This window comes from Photinus pyralis, unplaced genomic scaffold (assembly GCF_008802855.1).
Source record: "Photinus pyralis isolate 1611_PpyrPB1 unplaced genomic scaffold, Ppyr1.3 Ppyr1.4_LG1, whole genome shotgun sequence".
In the NCBI taxonomy this organism is placed as follows: Eukaryota; Metazoa; Arthropoda; class Insecta; order Coleoptera; family Lampyridae; genus Photinus; species Photinus pyralis.
Window position 1 is genome coordinate 8,059,089 of NW_022170249.1, and position 14,858 is coordinate 8,073,946.

Consider the following 14,858-nt stretch of genomic DNA (forward strand, 5'->3'; position numbering starts at 1 on the left):
ACATAACAAATATTTGTTTATTTTCTTGCAGAAATTGTTAATAAGATGTCAGATTAGATTTGTCATAAGAGAGATGATTAAATACATTGAGCATTCAGATTTCTAACACAGATACCTACAAACTATCATTAACAAGAGCTTCCTATTAAAAATCACCGGGACATGTTTATAAAACAACCATAAGACATTTTGCAGTTCTTTACAAGTGCGTCAATTCGATTTTGGTTACACAAGTCAAAAAATGACCTATAAATTTTGAGGTTCACTTTCCGTTGTCTTAAGGTCTACGGTTACTGCACCGCTGATAGTGGTCACATGACTGCCAATACTTAGTGACCCGACCTTGGCTCTGTTGTATGCACTTAACGTATTCTGTCCCAGAAACCTGAAAGTAAAAGAAAACGATTAGTGATTTGCTTAGAATTTGGAATAGGATACCTAATGCAAATGTAGATTACAAAGGCAGCTAAGCTGGCACTGATCATTCTGATGTAGGGATCATCAAACAGCTGAATTACAGTCCAGGCAGCAGCCACTGCCGAACACAAACACGTAATTATCAGAGCAGTGCTACTCCAATGATGTGCCGTAAATCCCTTTTCCCAGTCCAATTTGTTGGTTTCCTTAACTTGATATGCCTGCTTGCAAACTTTACATTGTAGTGCTTCAGTGCTACCAGATGAACTTTCCATTAACCATCTTCTCAAACACTCATGGTGTACACTTGACATGTCACCAATACACCCGCAAGGTTGTATGAGTGGTTCCGGCTTATCCAAATCGTAACATATCCAACATTCCTGCTTATCAACAAACGTCTCGCTTTCCGGTAATATTTCACCGTTATTACTCTTATCCCAAGATTTTTGGTCCAATTTCGCTAGTAATTTTCGTGGATTCAAAAGCCACAATTCGCCTGGTGATATGCAATTCCACAATACGGCGGGAAACCAAACTGCCAAACCAATTTCGACAACACGAAACACGACATCGTGAAAATTTCGGGACTTAATTGGCACCTTGGTCTTCCAAAATTCGGATAAGGTCTCGGAGAATAAAAACCCAACTATAATGATCGACATTAGGGCGTGGCTAAGCAGTCCGACACGTGACTGATGTAACTGAGAATTGTTCACGAGAGGACTCATGTTTGTCGTCTGGAGTGGTTCTTCCTCGGCGCCAGCGATTTGAACGTGACTCTTAATGAATCCACCTCGTACCTACAAAACATGATAGAATGTAACAGTTAAAAAAAATACCTAATGGACATTTTTAAAAGCAATGAATTTTTTATTAGTGCTAATTGGAAACCTATGGTGGCGTGCGGATATGCGTTCAGGAAACTTCTCCTTCTTTAATGATAATCCAAAAACTGGTATATTACTCAATGAACTCAGACATACACATTGCATTAAGATACAAGTAACTGCATACTAGACACAGGAACTGCTGTGGCTGTTGAAGTTAAAAAAAGTAAAACAAAAACAATTTAGCTAAATTGAATTTTTTCTTTCAGGTGTTACCTGATGATGACAGCTTTGCTGTTGAAACGCGTTTGATCTATGATTGTAGTTTATTGATTATTGTTTACTTTTTGTCAATTGGATTCACCAGGTTGGTAGATTTTGGCTAGTTATTGGCACAATTGTTGCCATGTTGAATTATTGCAACACCAGTGTGCCACTTAATGCCATAAATGCGACTTACCTTAAAAAATACTTCAACTCCATATATAAGGAAAAATATAACTACAATAAACAATAATACTGCGTAGCAACCATTAAAAATATGATTGTAATAAGAAACATTTTCAATAGGCGGTTGTACCAACTGTGTCGTTATAACTTCGGCCAACAATAAGCCATAACTAATAATGTTGAACACCAAAAATCCTATGAAAGATTTAGAGAGAAACTGTGGTTTTTCCCACTGAATTCCAGGTATATGGAAAACCTACAAATATGATTTCAATCAATATTTACACCTTTCACTAGTTCTACTTACTTCTGCCCAAAAGCAAACGATTAACGACGATCCTGACATAAGCAGAGGATAATAAGCAGATAACAAGCTATTTGCCCATCCTGACTTAAAAGTATTCTGAAACTATAGCATTAGATGGATAATGTTTCGTTTGATATTTACCGGTGAGGTAAAATACGCTCCTCTGATAGCACTGGCAAGAAATGTTAAAAAATATAGCAATTTTTGTGTCGTTATTTTACACGCCTTAAGAAATGTAGGCGTTTTCAAGCGCTGATATTCCGACACAATGCACATCAGAAGCTGGATGGTAGAAACCAACGCAATTAGCAGGAAAACTCCTCCTATTCCTGCATGGTAGGGTAAGTTGGGACCATCGCAGTGATCGCCAGAAAAACGTATCTCGCACACGCATGTTCCGTTGTGACATTCTCCCCGACCAGAACAATCGCTGATACAGGCAATATCAGGCATGAGAAGTAGGTGGCGGATCATTACAATATTTCATCCAACCTGCAAGAAGAGTTAGTTTAGAGGATAAACATCAACTATTATTAATAACAATAATAATAATCAATTGTCCTATATTGTACCATACATAACATAAGGTCAACACCCCGTCTATTTTCTCATTTTCTGTCAACTTGGTGTCAACGTGACATATACAATGTGAACAAAACAAATATAATTTAATGCCTTGACCTCGGCCTTGACTATACTTTTTTGTACTTCTTTGTTACTTATAAGTTATTATGTTCTGTGCTACTGATACTGGCACTAACCCTCTCCTCTAATCCCCTGAACTTACCAACAGAACAGAGAAATAGTCTAAGATAAAAAGCTATGGCGCCTTACTACTTTCTCCATCATCAAACATAGTGCAATATCTATACGAATTCACATTCAAATGACAGAGTTACAGAGACACCGCAATGCCTTCTATATGCGAGAATAACTACAAATGTTGCTGAATTCTTAAATAGTATGCTATGGTCCGATGCCAATGGAAGAGGAAAATATTGTGGGAAATACTTGTAAATATAGTTTTAATCTAAACAAATCATGTTTCCGAATTCTTCATAAAAGACGACCAGCTTCTTTTACAAAATTAGAAATATTTACAATAGCAGTAGGATTGGCAACACTGTTGTGCTATACTGAGTGTAAATTCCACTATACATATAAGAATGTAAAAAAATTGAGTGCTAGAGGGAATCAAAACAAGCACTTTTTCCAAATAAACCAAGGGTTGCATTCCTTCTTTAATTTTTTCTGGGCAACCATAACAGATAGAAAGACTGGTGGTATGTATGTCTTTCAAAAGGTTTTGGGGTATGCCCTTTCTCATATTACAAAAACATTTTCAAAATTCCTGCCACAAAAGAGCGCACCCACTAAAAGGAGATGCGAAAGAAAATTCTGATATCGACCAAATTTAATATCTGGGGGCTTTTGAGAATTCGAAAAAAAAATCCACTACTGCAATGCTTGGCCGGACACCGAAAATTGAGAAACTTCCACAAAATTTGATGTGTACATACTTGATGAGTTTAAGGAACAAAATTGTTGAACAGTTTTTTTAAACAAAAGTTATACTCATTTGAAAATTGGTCCTTCAGTTACAAAGTGTCCCCCGTCTACTAGTGAGTCATTTAGCATGTATTTAATTGAAAATGTCGCAAATAACACAAAAATAACGATTTGATAAGTCTTTCTAGTAATCGAGATAGTTAAACTAGAGCACGAACATACAGATAGGATCAACTTGATTCAAAATACCTTAAACAAATTACTCAAAATAGAAACAAATCATAATTACATTCATCCGTCTGTGTACACTTCAAACGGCTTATAATTATAACACTGTACAACTGTACTGTTTATAAAATATATCACTCTACATGTATGATCCAAAAATAACTCAGAAATGCGGTCTTATCAGTGCAAAGAACACCTACAACGCTTCTATAATTAAAATAAAAACAATAGTATGACGTAATTTTTCTATGATAAGAAACTATCCACTACAACAACGCAAAATAAGTACCTAATTTTACAATTTAACAAAATTGAACAGCAATATAGCACTACAAGAGAAGCATTTATCAATATTTATACAATATTGAATATACCATCATTTACTGTCTAGACTAGACAAACACACCCGTATGTAGTTTATTTATTCAGTTTACGTACATGTTTTTTGATTAATGCAAACAAAAGCAGTAGTAGTTCAGAAATTAAGAGTTTACGAGAGTTGGTTAAGTTAGATCTACGGACTACAAATTGACCCGATGGTCCACGACCACATTCCATCTCTCTTTTTCAACCGATTCATAAGATTTTGAATTAATGAGCAAAATTAATGAATGAACCATTCGCAATGCATAAAATTAATAGGTGAAATTAGTCTGTACGCAGTATCGCCATCTATGTAACAGCGAGGCAATTGGTTAATACAACAACTTTCAACGTCAAGGCGCGCACATTTAGGCGTATCCAGTAGCTGGCGCTAGTCGCACCGGCCTGCCAATTCTTGGCTGGCAAAGCCCTCTACCAAGGTGGTTTACAGGTATCGAGTGGCTGGCGCGGTTGTATGGGGAAAGGAGTTGGCAACTACTGGCAAGACTCGCTCTCTATTTGTTCCAGCGTCGGCGGCTAGCGCTGGACTGGCACGAAAAGTATTCCCACAATGCCAGTACTGGATACCTCTAAACGCGCCTTAACCTTGCAGCGCAAGTACAGAAGTCAGGCCTTAATCCTAAACATAGGTTCTCCGTTCATAAGTTTCCGTTTGTCCGTTAGCCAATCAGGTGAGGTTATGTTTGTTACATTATCAGTGTTCGGCTACGTCGTTTTTCACGGTAATAATCAGATAGCAATCATCATAATATACAGGGTGGTTCAAATTCGAGGGACACCATGGGGATTTTGGGAACTGTAAGTAGTTTAAATCTAGCAAAGTTGCGTATTTTGATGCTTAACAAAATGCAGTTTTGGAACTTAAAGAATTCCGACTACTTTCGGAGATATCCGGAAAAAGCCGAAACTTTGCAAAATCGTTTTTATTTTTGACTGAAGTTACTTAAAAAGATATTTCAAAATAAATGATTCATTATTATGGCCCCTCCCCCCCCCCCTACAAGATGCTACTTTTAAATTTTAAGGTTGACGTTTCGTCTCCAGTCAACAATGATCAACTTTGTTTTTTCTTATGGAAGTAATTTTTACTTTTTGTCAATTGATGGAGAATTTTATTCTGATTTCAAAAATGTAAACATCACTATCTTTTAATCATAAATAGCGCTATTAATTCGTAAGAACGCAAGCAACTACGTACGTACACTATCTAAGACAAAGTTTTCTAGGAAAAAAAGAAAATATTTGAATAGGTAATTAAAAAAATTGTGATGTTTATATTTTTGAACTCTCTTTTAAATTCTCTATAAAATGGCACAAAAAGTCAAAAATAACTTCCATAAGAAAAAAGAAAGTTGATGGTCAACCGGAGACGAAACGTCGGATTTAAAATTTGAAACTAGCATCTTGTAGAGAGAAAAAGTGGCCATAATAATGTGTTATTTATTTCGAAACCTTGCCAAATTTAAACTACCTATCCTCTTACAGCTCCCGAGATCCCCATGGTGGCCCTCGAATTTGAATCAGCCTGTATACTCCATAGATATAGCCACCCCATTTACTTGCAATAAGGAGCATCTGTGCCTGTGCCAACGCACTTACCACACTCAGACAGAGAAAACCATATTTTACGACTTTAGATTGTGTGAAAACTTACAAACAAGTGGTATGTACTTATTTGTATAGTGGGTTGGGTTGGTTGTATACAGTTGTATAGCGGTTGGTAGAGCAGCCATTGTTTAAACTAGTAAGAGCAAAACAAATTAATGAACCTCGTTATCTAAAAACACACGTTTACCCAAATATATACTTATACAGGATACAGTAACTAAGGTAAGTATATACCGGGAGATTACCAACGTGGGATCTGTGAAGAGAAAAGTTCAAGGTTGAGTACCACAACAAAGGTGTGGTTCATACTAAGTAAAAGGATACGATCGAATCGAAGTGAATTGTAGGTATGCTAAAACGGGTATATTCCAAGTAAAGAAAAACTGACTTGAAGAACATGAGGAAGCAAAATAATTGCTTTTTTAATACAATACCATGTATACTTACTTTGATATTTTGAAGGAAAATTAGTTTTCAAATAAAAAATGTGATTTCAGATCAATGGCACTTTACAGGTACCTACTCAATTAAACCCTCTAGTAGAGAACGACCGCATACACAAACTAGCCATTAGCTATTAATCCGTTTAGAAAAATGGGTTAAAAGGGCAAAAAATTGCGATTTTTTCGAAATTCCATGTTTATACCGCACATTATGCGCGCTTTAAAGCAAACGTTTCTACAGGGTGAGTTTTTTTCTCGTATGCGAACTTACTCATTTTACCGATTATATTAATTTTAGAGGTACTTTGAAAGCGGAAATTAATCAGCATAAAATTATGTATAACTTTGCCCATTTAAGCGACTTTGTATCTCATACGATTTACGAAATCCCCATAGTGAAAGTGGAAAAACAACTCACCTCACCCTATATAACTACATTAGATGCAATCTTTTGGCACAATACTGTGTTATCGCGGTTATTTGCCGAGAAGATTTCAATATTTACATACTTGTATCTGAGCAACGTTTTCAGCGGGTTTATGGTAATGTAATTAAGATAATGATATATCTATGTTACTTCAATCCCTCCGACCGTTCATCTTATGGTTTGACATCTCGGCACTGAGACCGTAAGACAGGCGAAAGAAATAGTACTTTGTGTACCAAGGCGGGAAAGTGGTTGTTTTCCGGGGCGAAGGAAGATATGGCCAGGCGAGGCCCAGGCGAGGCGCAGCCGAGGCTGGCCACTTCCTGAGGCCCGGAAAACAACTTTCGTGCCGTGGTGCACACAATATTTTTTATCCTATACACTTACATTTAAAATTAATCCCTCAACAACGTCCGACCGCAAGCGCTTGAATTTGGATTTGCTTTAACGCGTCAACGTGCACGCGTTTGTTTTGTTTATTTCCACGTTTCCTGCTGACTACGCGAAAAAAATTTTACGAAACGGTGCAATCTAAGTGGGCCCACGAGTATATTTTTTACTCGTAGATTTACCCCTTTCCCTTATAATACAGTTCAACGCAAATTCAAATTCTAGCGCGCTTGCGATTGCACAGTGCGGAGTCACCGAAGGGAGTCACGATGCAACAGAGCAGAGGTGCAAGTGGAGAATACCGATCATGTGCGAACTGAGTTGACATTTCCGGCCTTTCACTGGCGCGTGATTATTTCCTTAGAAAATAACGGGATTTAAGGGGTTGTAATTAATACCAGGCGCATTTGAAATTATTACTGGTCTTCTGTATTAACAAATGTGTTTTAAAATTGAATGTGTGTTTTCAGGGACAAAATCACACCGGTTACATTTTAAATCCTTCGCAGTATCCATGTCTTGTCAAATGTTAGATGCTTTTAAGACTGGATTTATGCTTGGCGACGAAAGCGCAATGGGCACACTTTAAATCCTTGATGATCTTGTATTTTAAAAAAATGTGTTTTATAAATAGATTTATTCATTCCTTACAGTCACACTGGACACATTTTAACTTCGGGGTAGTCTCGTATGTTAAAATGCTACTTATTGCGCATAAGCGGTGTTCTACTTACAGTGCAGAGTACATGTAAATCTTGGTGTTAAATGTATTGACACAGATGCTCGTTATTGAAAGTAAATGGAAGATTATGACTTAGGTTTGAAACGTTTGAATTGGTCACGTGATGTTGGGAAAGTATTCAAATTCACGAAACATTGATAGGTATATAGAGAGAGGTTCGCGGTAATTAAATAAATTCTTGAATTCAGTAAAATAAAGTGAACATAGGGTAAATTTAATTATTAAATCAGTGTTGACGATTTTATGTTTCTTATTTAATTAAAAAGAAATAACTTCTTTGACATTTTATTACAACCGCGCCATCTAGCTTACATAAGGCGTATTTTTTTCTCGCCTAGCCGACAAAATTGAATTTTCTCGCTCCATGCGTGCAATTGTCTTCTTTCGCGTCCTCACACAGGCGAGAAAATGTAAGTTTCTCCTTGTATAGGATAAACAGAGTTTTGTTCAAAAATGTCGTGCCTGCACAAGCGCATTGCAGAATTATTGGGACACATGGAGTAGTATTTGCAGAAACAAGTAATATAATTTATTATCTATTAACGCTTATCTCAGCCAGAGATATCAAAACGACCTTCAAGATCGCGAATACCCGCACCCATCTAATTCATACACTATAAAATAAATAATGCAAAACACTTCTCTTTAAAATCTACATATTGTGACAATGAACAACATGAATATAGTTGCAAGTATGTACCAAATTCCTGAGCCTTAACTTTAAAGAAGTGCGACTATTAAGTTAAAATAGTAATCGTAAACGATTTACAAAAAGCCACATGAATGGGCTTTGTCCGAAAAAATAGTCCAGTCGAATTCGTTTTCAGCCATTTAACCAAAAAAACTGTCATTTTTCCATTTTTTCACAGCAATACTGGGTAACGAATACCATTTTGGGGCATTCAAAGGTAAACCAAGGGCCAAAATCAAATAAATATTGGGTAAAATAATATGTATGAAATATCTAAAGAATCCATTTATTATGGTCTGACTTAATAGTATTGTTTGCCATTGTTTAAAACTCTTTACAGCTTGATTAAAAATGAAACTTTATATAAATAATTTTATCATGTACAAATATATTTAAACACAAAAGTAATAGCATATAACAATGAGATATAATAATGTATGATTTTGAGTTAATGTTCAATTCGGTGGACTGAAGGACCATAGATTAAGTATAACTTTGGCGAAATTAAAATTTAAACTGAGCCATACAAAATACATCAATAAAACGTTGTGGCACGTACCTTGCTTGGTTTTCGGTTTCGTATCTGGATAGGTTTTCTAGCGGAAGCCCCCAACTGGATCCTGATATCTTCTAGTAACACTCCACTGTTTAGTACTTTTGGAAGTGTATATACTTAGATCAACTGTATGAATGTAAAACAGGCCTTCCACGTGCATTCACTTCATCGAACTTTGAATTAACGCCACGACTTCGAACTTGGAACAGAATGTTGAAACACCACTTCCACGTTCGCACATGGTTCGTACAAACTTGGCGAACACATACAGGTACGAATGTGCACGCGAAAACAACGATATGCGTTTTCGGTTCCTCATATACTACAATGCGTAAATTTATTTCACTTATGTCTTAACTCCAGGAGCGACAACCACATCCACGCGCCCAGCATCGCCCCGCGCCAAGAATTTAGGATTGGCAAAACTCTTCGCTCCGCACCAAGAACGATGCAAACTTTGCGCGATGACCCCTTCCACGTTCGAACTTGGTCTGTTTGTAGGAGTGTACACTCCAAGTTCGATGAAATGAATGCACGTGGAAGGCCTGCTTAAAGCAGAACAAATGCCTGTCCATAGAAACTACCTTTATCTGCAATCTCACTTCTATTACTGTTTGGAAGCAATTGTGCGTTTCGAGCTGACGTACTGATGTTGTACTTGCATGGGATAATTATTTTTTGAAATAGCGCAAAACAAACTGAGGGTGATACAAATATTAAGATAAAAAAATTCAGAAAACAGTAATTCATTTGATTCAATTGATTTTTTACTATAATTTTTTTGCGCACTTTCCAACATGTTGAACGGCCACTTTCTCCGTCCGGCCGTCCGGAAGCCTTAACTACTCCTACAGGTTTTAAGATATTTGGTTCGTTCTTTCTGCATTTTGTAGCTTATAGATCTGGCACCCGAGCCAGGAAAAATCGATTAATTAGCCATAGTCACGGACAGATTCTTAAAGATCCTTATGAAGTATCTAACTATTTTGGAAATTTCTTCGTAAATTCTATCCAAAATTTGGTTAGCACAAATCCTATAAACCGCAGCAAAGACTTCACGAAACAACTAAATTTCTGTCCTAAGTCATTTTTTATGCCACCTGTGACCGAAAATTGTGTGTTGGATGTCATAAACGCTCTAGGTAATAAAAAATCGAAAGGTCCTGATGAAGTTCCTATCGCCATAGTGAAAGAGTGCCGCGTTGCTTTCGCGTACTATCTATCTATACTGATAAATGTATCGATACAATGCGGTAAATTCCCGACCCAGTTAAAAGTAGCAAAAGTTATACCAGTGTACAAAAAACTGGATCCAAAGGACCCGTCTAACTACAGACCAATTTCAGTGCTATCAGTGTTTTCAAAAATAATTGAGGAAATTGTGTGCGATAAAATCTCTGCATTTTTGAATAACAACAATGTCTTAAGTCATTCTCAGCACGGATTTAGAGAAAACCGCTCAACAGAAACTGCCACGATTGATTTCATCCAGGAAATTCATAAAGAACTGGACCGTGGGAGGGTAGTGATCGCAGCGCTCCTCGACATCTCACGGGCTTTCGACACTGTAGACCATGAACTACTTGCAGAAAAATTAAATGCAGCAGGCATTAGAGGAAAAGTTAACGAATTGGTGATTTCCTTCGTGTCGGATAGAAGTTTCAGAGTTCACATAAAGGGAGAGAAATCAGAACAATTTAATATCGATATTGGGACTCCACAGGGAAGTACCCTTGCTCCAATGCTTTTTCTAATCTACGTTAACGATATGGTCGAGTATCTGGGAAAATATGGCATTCTGCCATTGTTGAATATTGTGTTATCAAAATTTGCGGGACAACTGATCAATATGTACTAATATGTTTTTACAGATCACCAACTAACATTAAAGCCAATTTTGACTTATTTTTTAATATTGTTAATTCTGTCTTGTTCGAAGCTTACAAAATTTCTGAACTAATGAGAATGCGTGTGGTGATTGGAATATCAATACATGTGTAGAAAATTCTCAAACCATGAGGTTATTTGAAATTTTCAATTCTTATGGAATGCAATCGTATGTCAACCAACCAACTCGAGTCGCAGCTGAAACGTCCACTTGTATTGATCACATGTTTACTAATATTTCTCATAATGATATACTAAGCTGTCATGTTATAGACTGTACCTTATCCGATCATTATGCTCAAGTAATGGAATTAAAAGCATCAGTGTCAAACAATAATACCTATATTTGTAAGCGCCTTTACACGTCAGACAATGTGACTTTATTCTTATCTAAAATATCTACTGAGAACTGGAAGGACATGCTAGGCAGTAATTGTGTTAATGCTAAGTATGAAGCATTCTATAATATATTTTATTACCATTTTGACCTTTCATTTCCAAAAAAAAGAAGACTTATTAAACTTCGTACAAATAACTGGATGCCAAATAATTTAACACCGTGGACTAATTACATTAAAGATCTCTATCGCCTGTATAAAACAACGCATATTGAACTAGTTAAACAAAAATATCTTTCAGAAAAAAAGAAATACTGTGCATTCATAAATAATTATAAAATCTCTGTAAACGAATCACAGATCGCTATGGCCAATAAAAATAAATCTAAAGTAGCTTGGAACATAATTAATGGCATCATAGGAAAATCCAATAATCACAATCAAATAGAACTTCAAATTGGTCAAACTTTAATTACTGATCCCCAAACGATAGTCAATGCGTTTGCTAATAAATTTGCAGAACTACGTATTCCTGCGCATATTCAGACTCACACCGTGAAAGACATTGTGTCCACGAATGAAACTATTTACTTCTATCCAACTACCCCACGTGAAATTCTTAATGTAATTACCTGCCTTCCAAATAAACAATCAACAGGTTTAGATGAAATTCCCACCAAAATTGTAAAAGCGGCAGCCCCTTACATATCTGCACCTTTAAGTGAATTGATAAATGTATGCCTCTCTACAGCTGAATTTCCCACGATGCTAAAAAGTAGTTCAAAAACTATTCCGCTACACAAAAAAGGAAACATGGGTGACATCAACAACTATCGTTTATTGTCAGTTCCTTCTGTATTTTCAAAAATATTTGAAAAGGTAATATTTGAAAGAATGCTGAAATTTCTGATAAGGAATAAGATCATTTCTGCGTCACAATTTGGATTTATACCGAACTCCACAACTCATAACGCAATTTTTCATTCCATATCTCATATATTAAATGAATTAGACAGACGTCAATGTGTCGCGGCCATTTATTTCGACTTATGTAAGGCGTTCGATACTCTGAACCACGGTGTACTGTTATCAAAATTAGAAAGATACGGTTTTAGAGGAAATGGACTTAAATTAATTAAATCCTATTTAGAAAACAGAACTTTAAGAGTGTGTTTTACGCATACTGTTGACAGTAATTTACAAACTGCTTACTCATCACCGTTGACCATTAACCATGGAGTACCCCAAGGGTCGATACTCGGTCCCATTCTATTCGTACTCTATACCAATGATCTTAGTCATTCACTCCCCGTAACGTCAGTCTATCAATTTGCTGATGACACTTCATGTATAATATCGGCGCCCAATGTTTGCCAACTATCCTCCCGAGCATCTCATATTGTCTATAAAATGGACCAATGGTGTAGGAATAATTCCTTAGAATTAAATCACAAAAAGACGGTATTATCGGTGTATGGTAAAAATAATGCGTGGTCATTGTATGTGCGCAATGGTGACAAAACGGTACCACAAAGCAATGAAACAAAGTTTCTTGGAGTTACATTAGATTCTCAACTGAAATGGTCAGCGTACTGCAATCAGCTTAGGCGCAAACTAAGTTCAATCTGTTACCTTATAAGGCGTCTTAGGACTCAAATCTCTATAAATGGTATTAAAATGTTTTATTTTTCGTACGTTCAGTGCCACATATTGTATGGCATTATGTTCTGGGGCTCTAGTAGTCACTCTCAGCAAATATTTATCGCTCAAAAGCAGATAATAAGAGCTATTTCTGGCGCAAAACCACTATCATCTGCTAGAACACATTTTACTGCATTGGGCATAATGACTGTTCCTGCATTATATGTATACTCCCTAGTAATGTTTGTAAAAAAAAATCCCTCTTTGTTTACTACTAACGCTGAAACATATGACGCAATGCTGACTCGTACCAACAAAGATTTGAGAATTCCTCTACATAGAACTGCATCATTTGAGAAAGGACCTTATTAATCCGCCATTAAAGCATATAATATGCTACCACTGTCACTTAAAAAAATAATGCCAACGCATCGTTTTAAATATGAGTTGAAACTTTATTTAACACGACTAACCCTATACAACGCCCATTTCGTATAATCTTTATTTCGTATAATCTTTATTTTTTCTCTGACAATGCTAATGTTTACAAAATGTAAAACTTATGGCAATAAATTATTATTATTATTATATATATTATTATTATTATTATTTTTTTAATATGAATGCGGACGTTAACCTAATAAAAGGCGCGTATGCAAAGATCAGCGGTAATGCAACAGATAGTGATTTTCATTTCATAATGTCGTTGGCCGTCTTAGCCTTAGCGATAAAACCAAAAACCATACATCAATAATTATAAACAGAGGCAGATATACTGTTTGATCATAATGAATAAAAAATTATTTTATTTTATAGCGGATGTTAAAACGTTAAAACTTTAAGCAACTAAAATGAATTAAGATTGTATCATCAAATTCAAGCACACCTCATCGAGAGTAAGCTGCCTAATCATTTATTTTTATTTATTTATTTTTATTTTTGACCTTCATTTTCAAATGGGCAGGGTTTCAGCCAAGGCTGTTCTACCAACCAACCCACTATGCATTTGCAAATATCCATGCCCGAACCCGGATTCGAACCAGGCTGCCTAGTAATGAACGATTTGATGAAAAGAGTAATGGAATTATTTTTTTTTTTTATTATTAAATAATTAACGTATTAATGCATACAAACAGATATTTATCACTCCTTGTATGTGACAATCGACTTTTGATTAAACGATTAGGTGATTAATCGATTATTTGGTTAATCGATGATTTGATTAATCGATAATTTGATTAATCGATGATTTGATTAATCGATTATTTGATTAATCGATTATTTGATTAATCGATTATGTGATTAATCGATTATTTGATTAATCGATTAATCAGTGTAATCGATTATTTTTCATAATCGATTATCGATTATTCAAACCCGTAATCGCCCAGCCCTAGATACGACAGCAAAACGTTTTCTGACACTATCTCGACATTTTCCTTTATAGGCCAGTCATAAAATTCACTGTAGCTTGGACTTCGTGGGTAGACTTTCAATCGCAGAGTTGGCAGTATCTTTTATCTCGGGAGCAGTCCAAAAAATTCAGTATCACCTCCACTTTCGTTTTCGTTTCCATTTTGTAAATGAGCTGTTTATTTATTAACGAGCGACAAAGAGTGAGTTTATGTTTTGTACTTTCTGCCCGTCTGTCCATTCGTCCGTGTACATGATAACTCACGAACGGTTTCGAATTTTCCAGTTCTGTTTTGTATAGGTAAACAATGGTCAAGGGACTAAGTGATAAAATTTTGGTCAATACTCGTCAACCGGAAATGACCTTGTCGCTTGTTCCCCCCTTTAAGACAGCGAAATTTGATGGCCGTCTGGCACACGTGCAAGGTATAGGATACATATTGCAAAAATTTCCAGGACTTTAGGACCATTCCCCTAAAAGTAGTTCAAAACTGCAGAAGTGGGTCCGGACAGACGGGCAGACGGACGGACAAAACGCAAACAATTGCACATTTTTTTAATTTTAAAAAATGTACTAAAAATAGTTATGGCACAAAT

The 14,858-nt window shown here is 36.1% G+C and overlaps 2 protein-coding genes across 2 annotated transcripts in view; both read right to left on the reverse strand.

Annotated features, from left to right (window-relative positions):
- Positions 1-14,858, reverse strand: part of LOC116158681 (phosphatidylinositide phosphatase SAC1-like) — a 31,307-nt gene that overhangs the window by 11,402 nt on the left and 5,047 nt on the right. The window lies entirely within an intron of this gene.
- On the reverse strand, positions 4-3,825 carry LOC116158683. The gene is made up of 6 exons (XM_031471508.1): positions 3,803-3,825; positions 2,146-2,496; positions 2,005-2,100; positions 1,708-1,953; positions 439-1,220; positions 4-385 (listed from the first exon to the last, which is right to left on the reverse strand). Exons 2-6 carry the CDS (start codon positions 2,476-2,478, stop codon positions 247-249), a joined length of 1,596 nt encoding a protein of 531 aa, XP_031327368.1. The 5' UTR covers positions 2,479-2,496; positions 3,803-3,825; the 3' UTR covers positions 4-246.

Bases quoted from the DNA above. Each gene is read 5' to 3' on its own strand.
- LOC116158683 (XM_031471508.1), bottom strand. From the start codon at position 2,478: ATGATCCGCCACCTACTTCTCATGCCTGATATTGCCTGTATCAGCGAT. The intron at 2,101-2,145 runs GTAAATATCAAA...CTATAGTTTCAG, and splicing joins GAGCGTATTTTACCTCACCG to AATACTTTTAAGTCAGGATG. The intron at 1,221-1,707 runs GTAAGTCGCATT...CATGTTTTGTAG, and splicing joins GAGTTGAAGTATTTTTTAAG to GTACGAGGTGGATTCATTAA.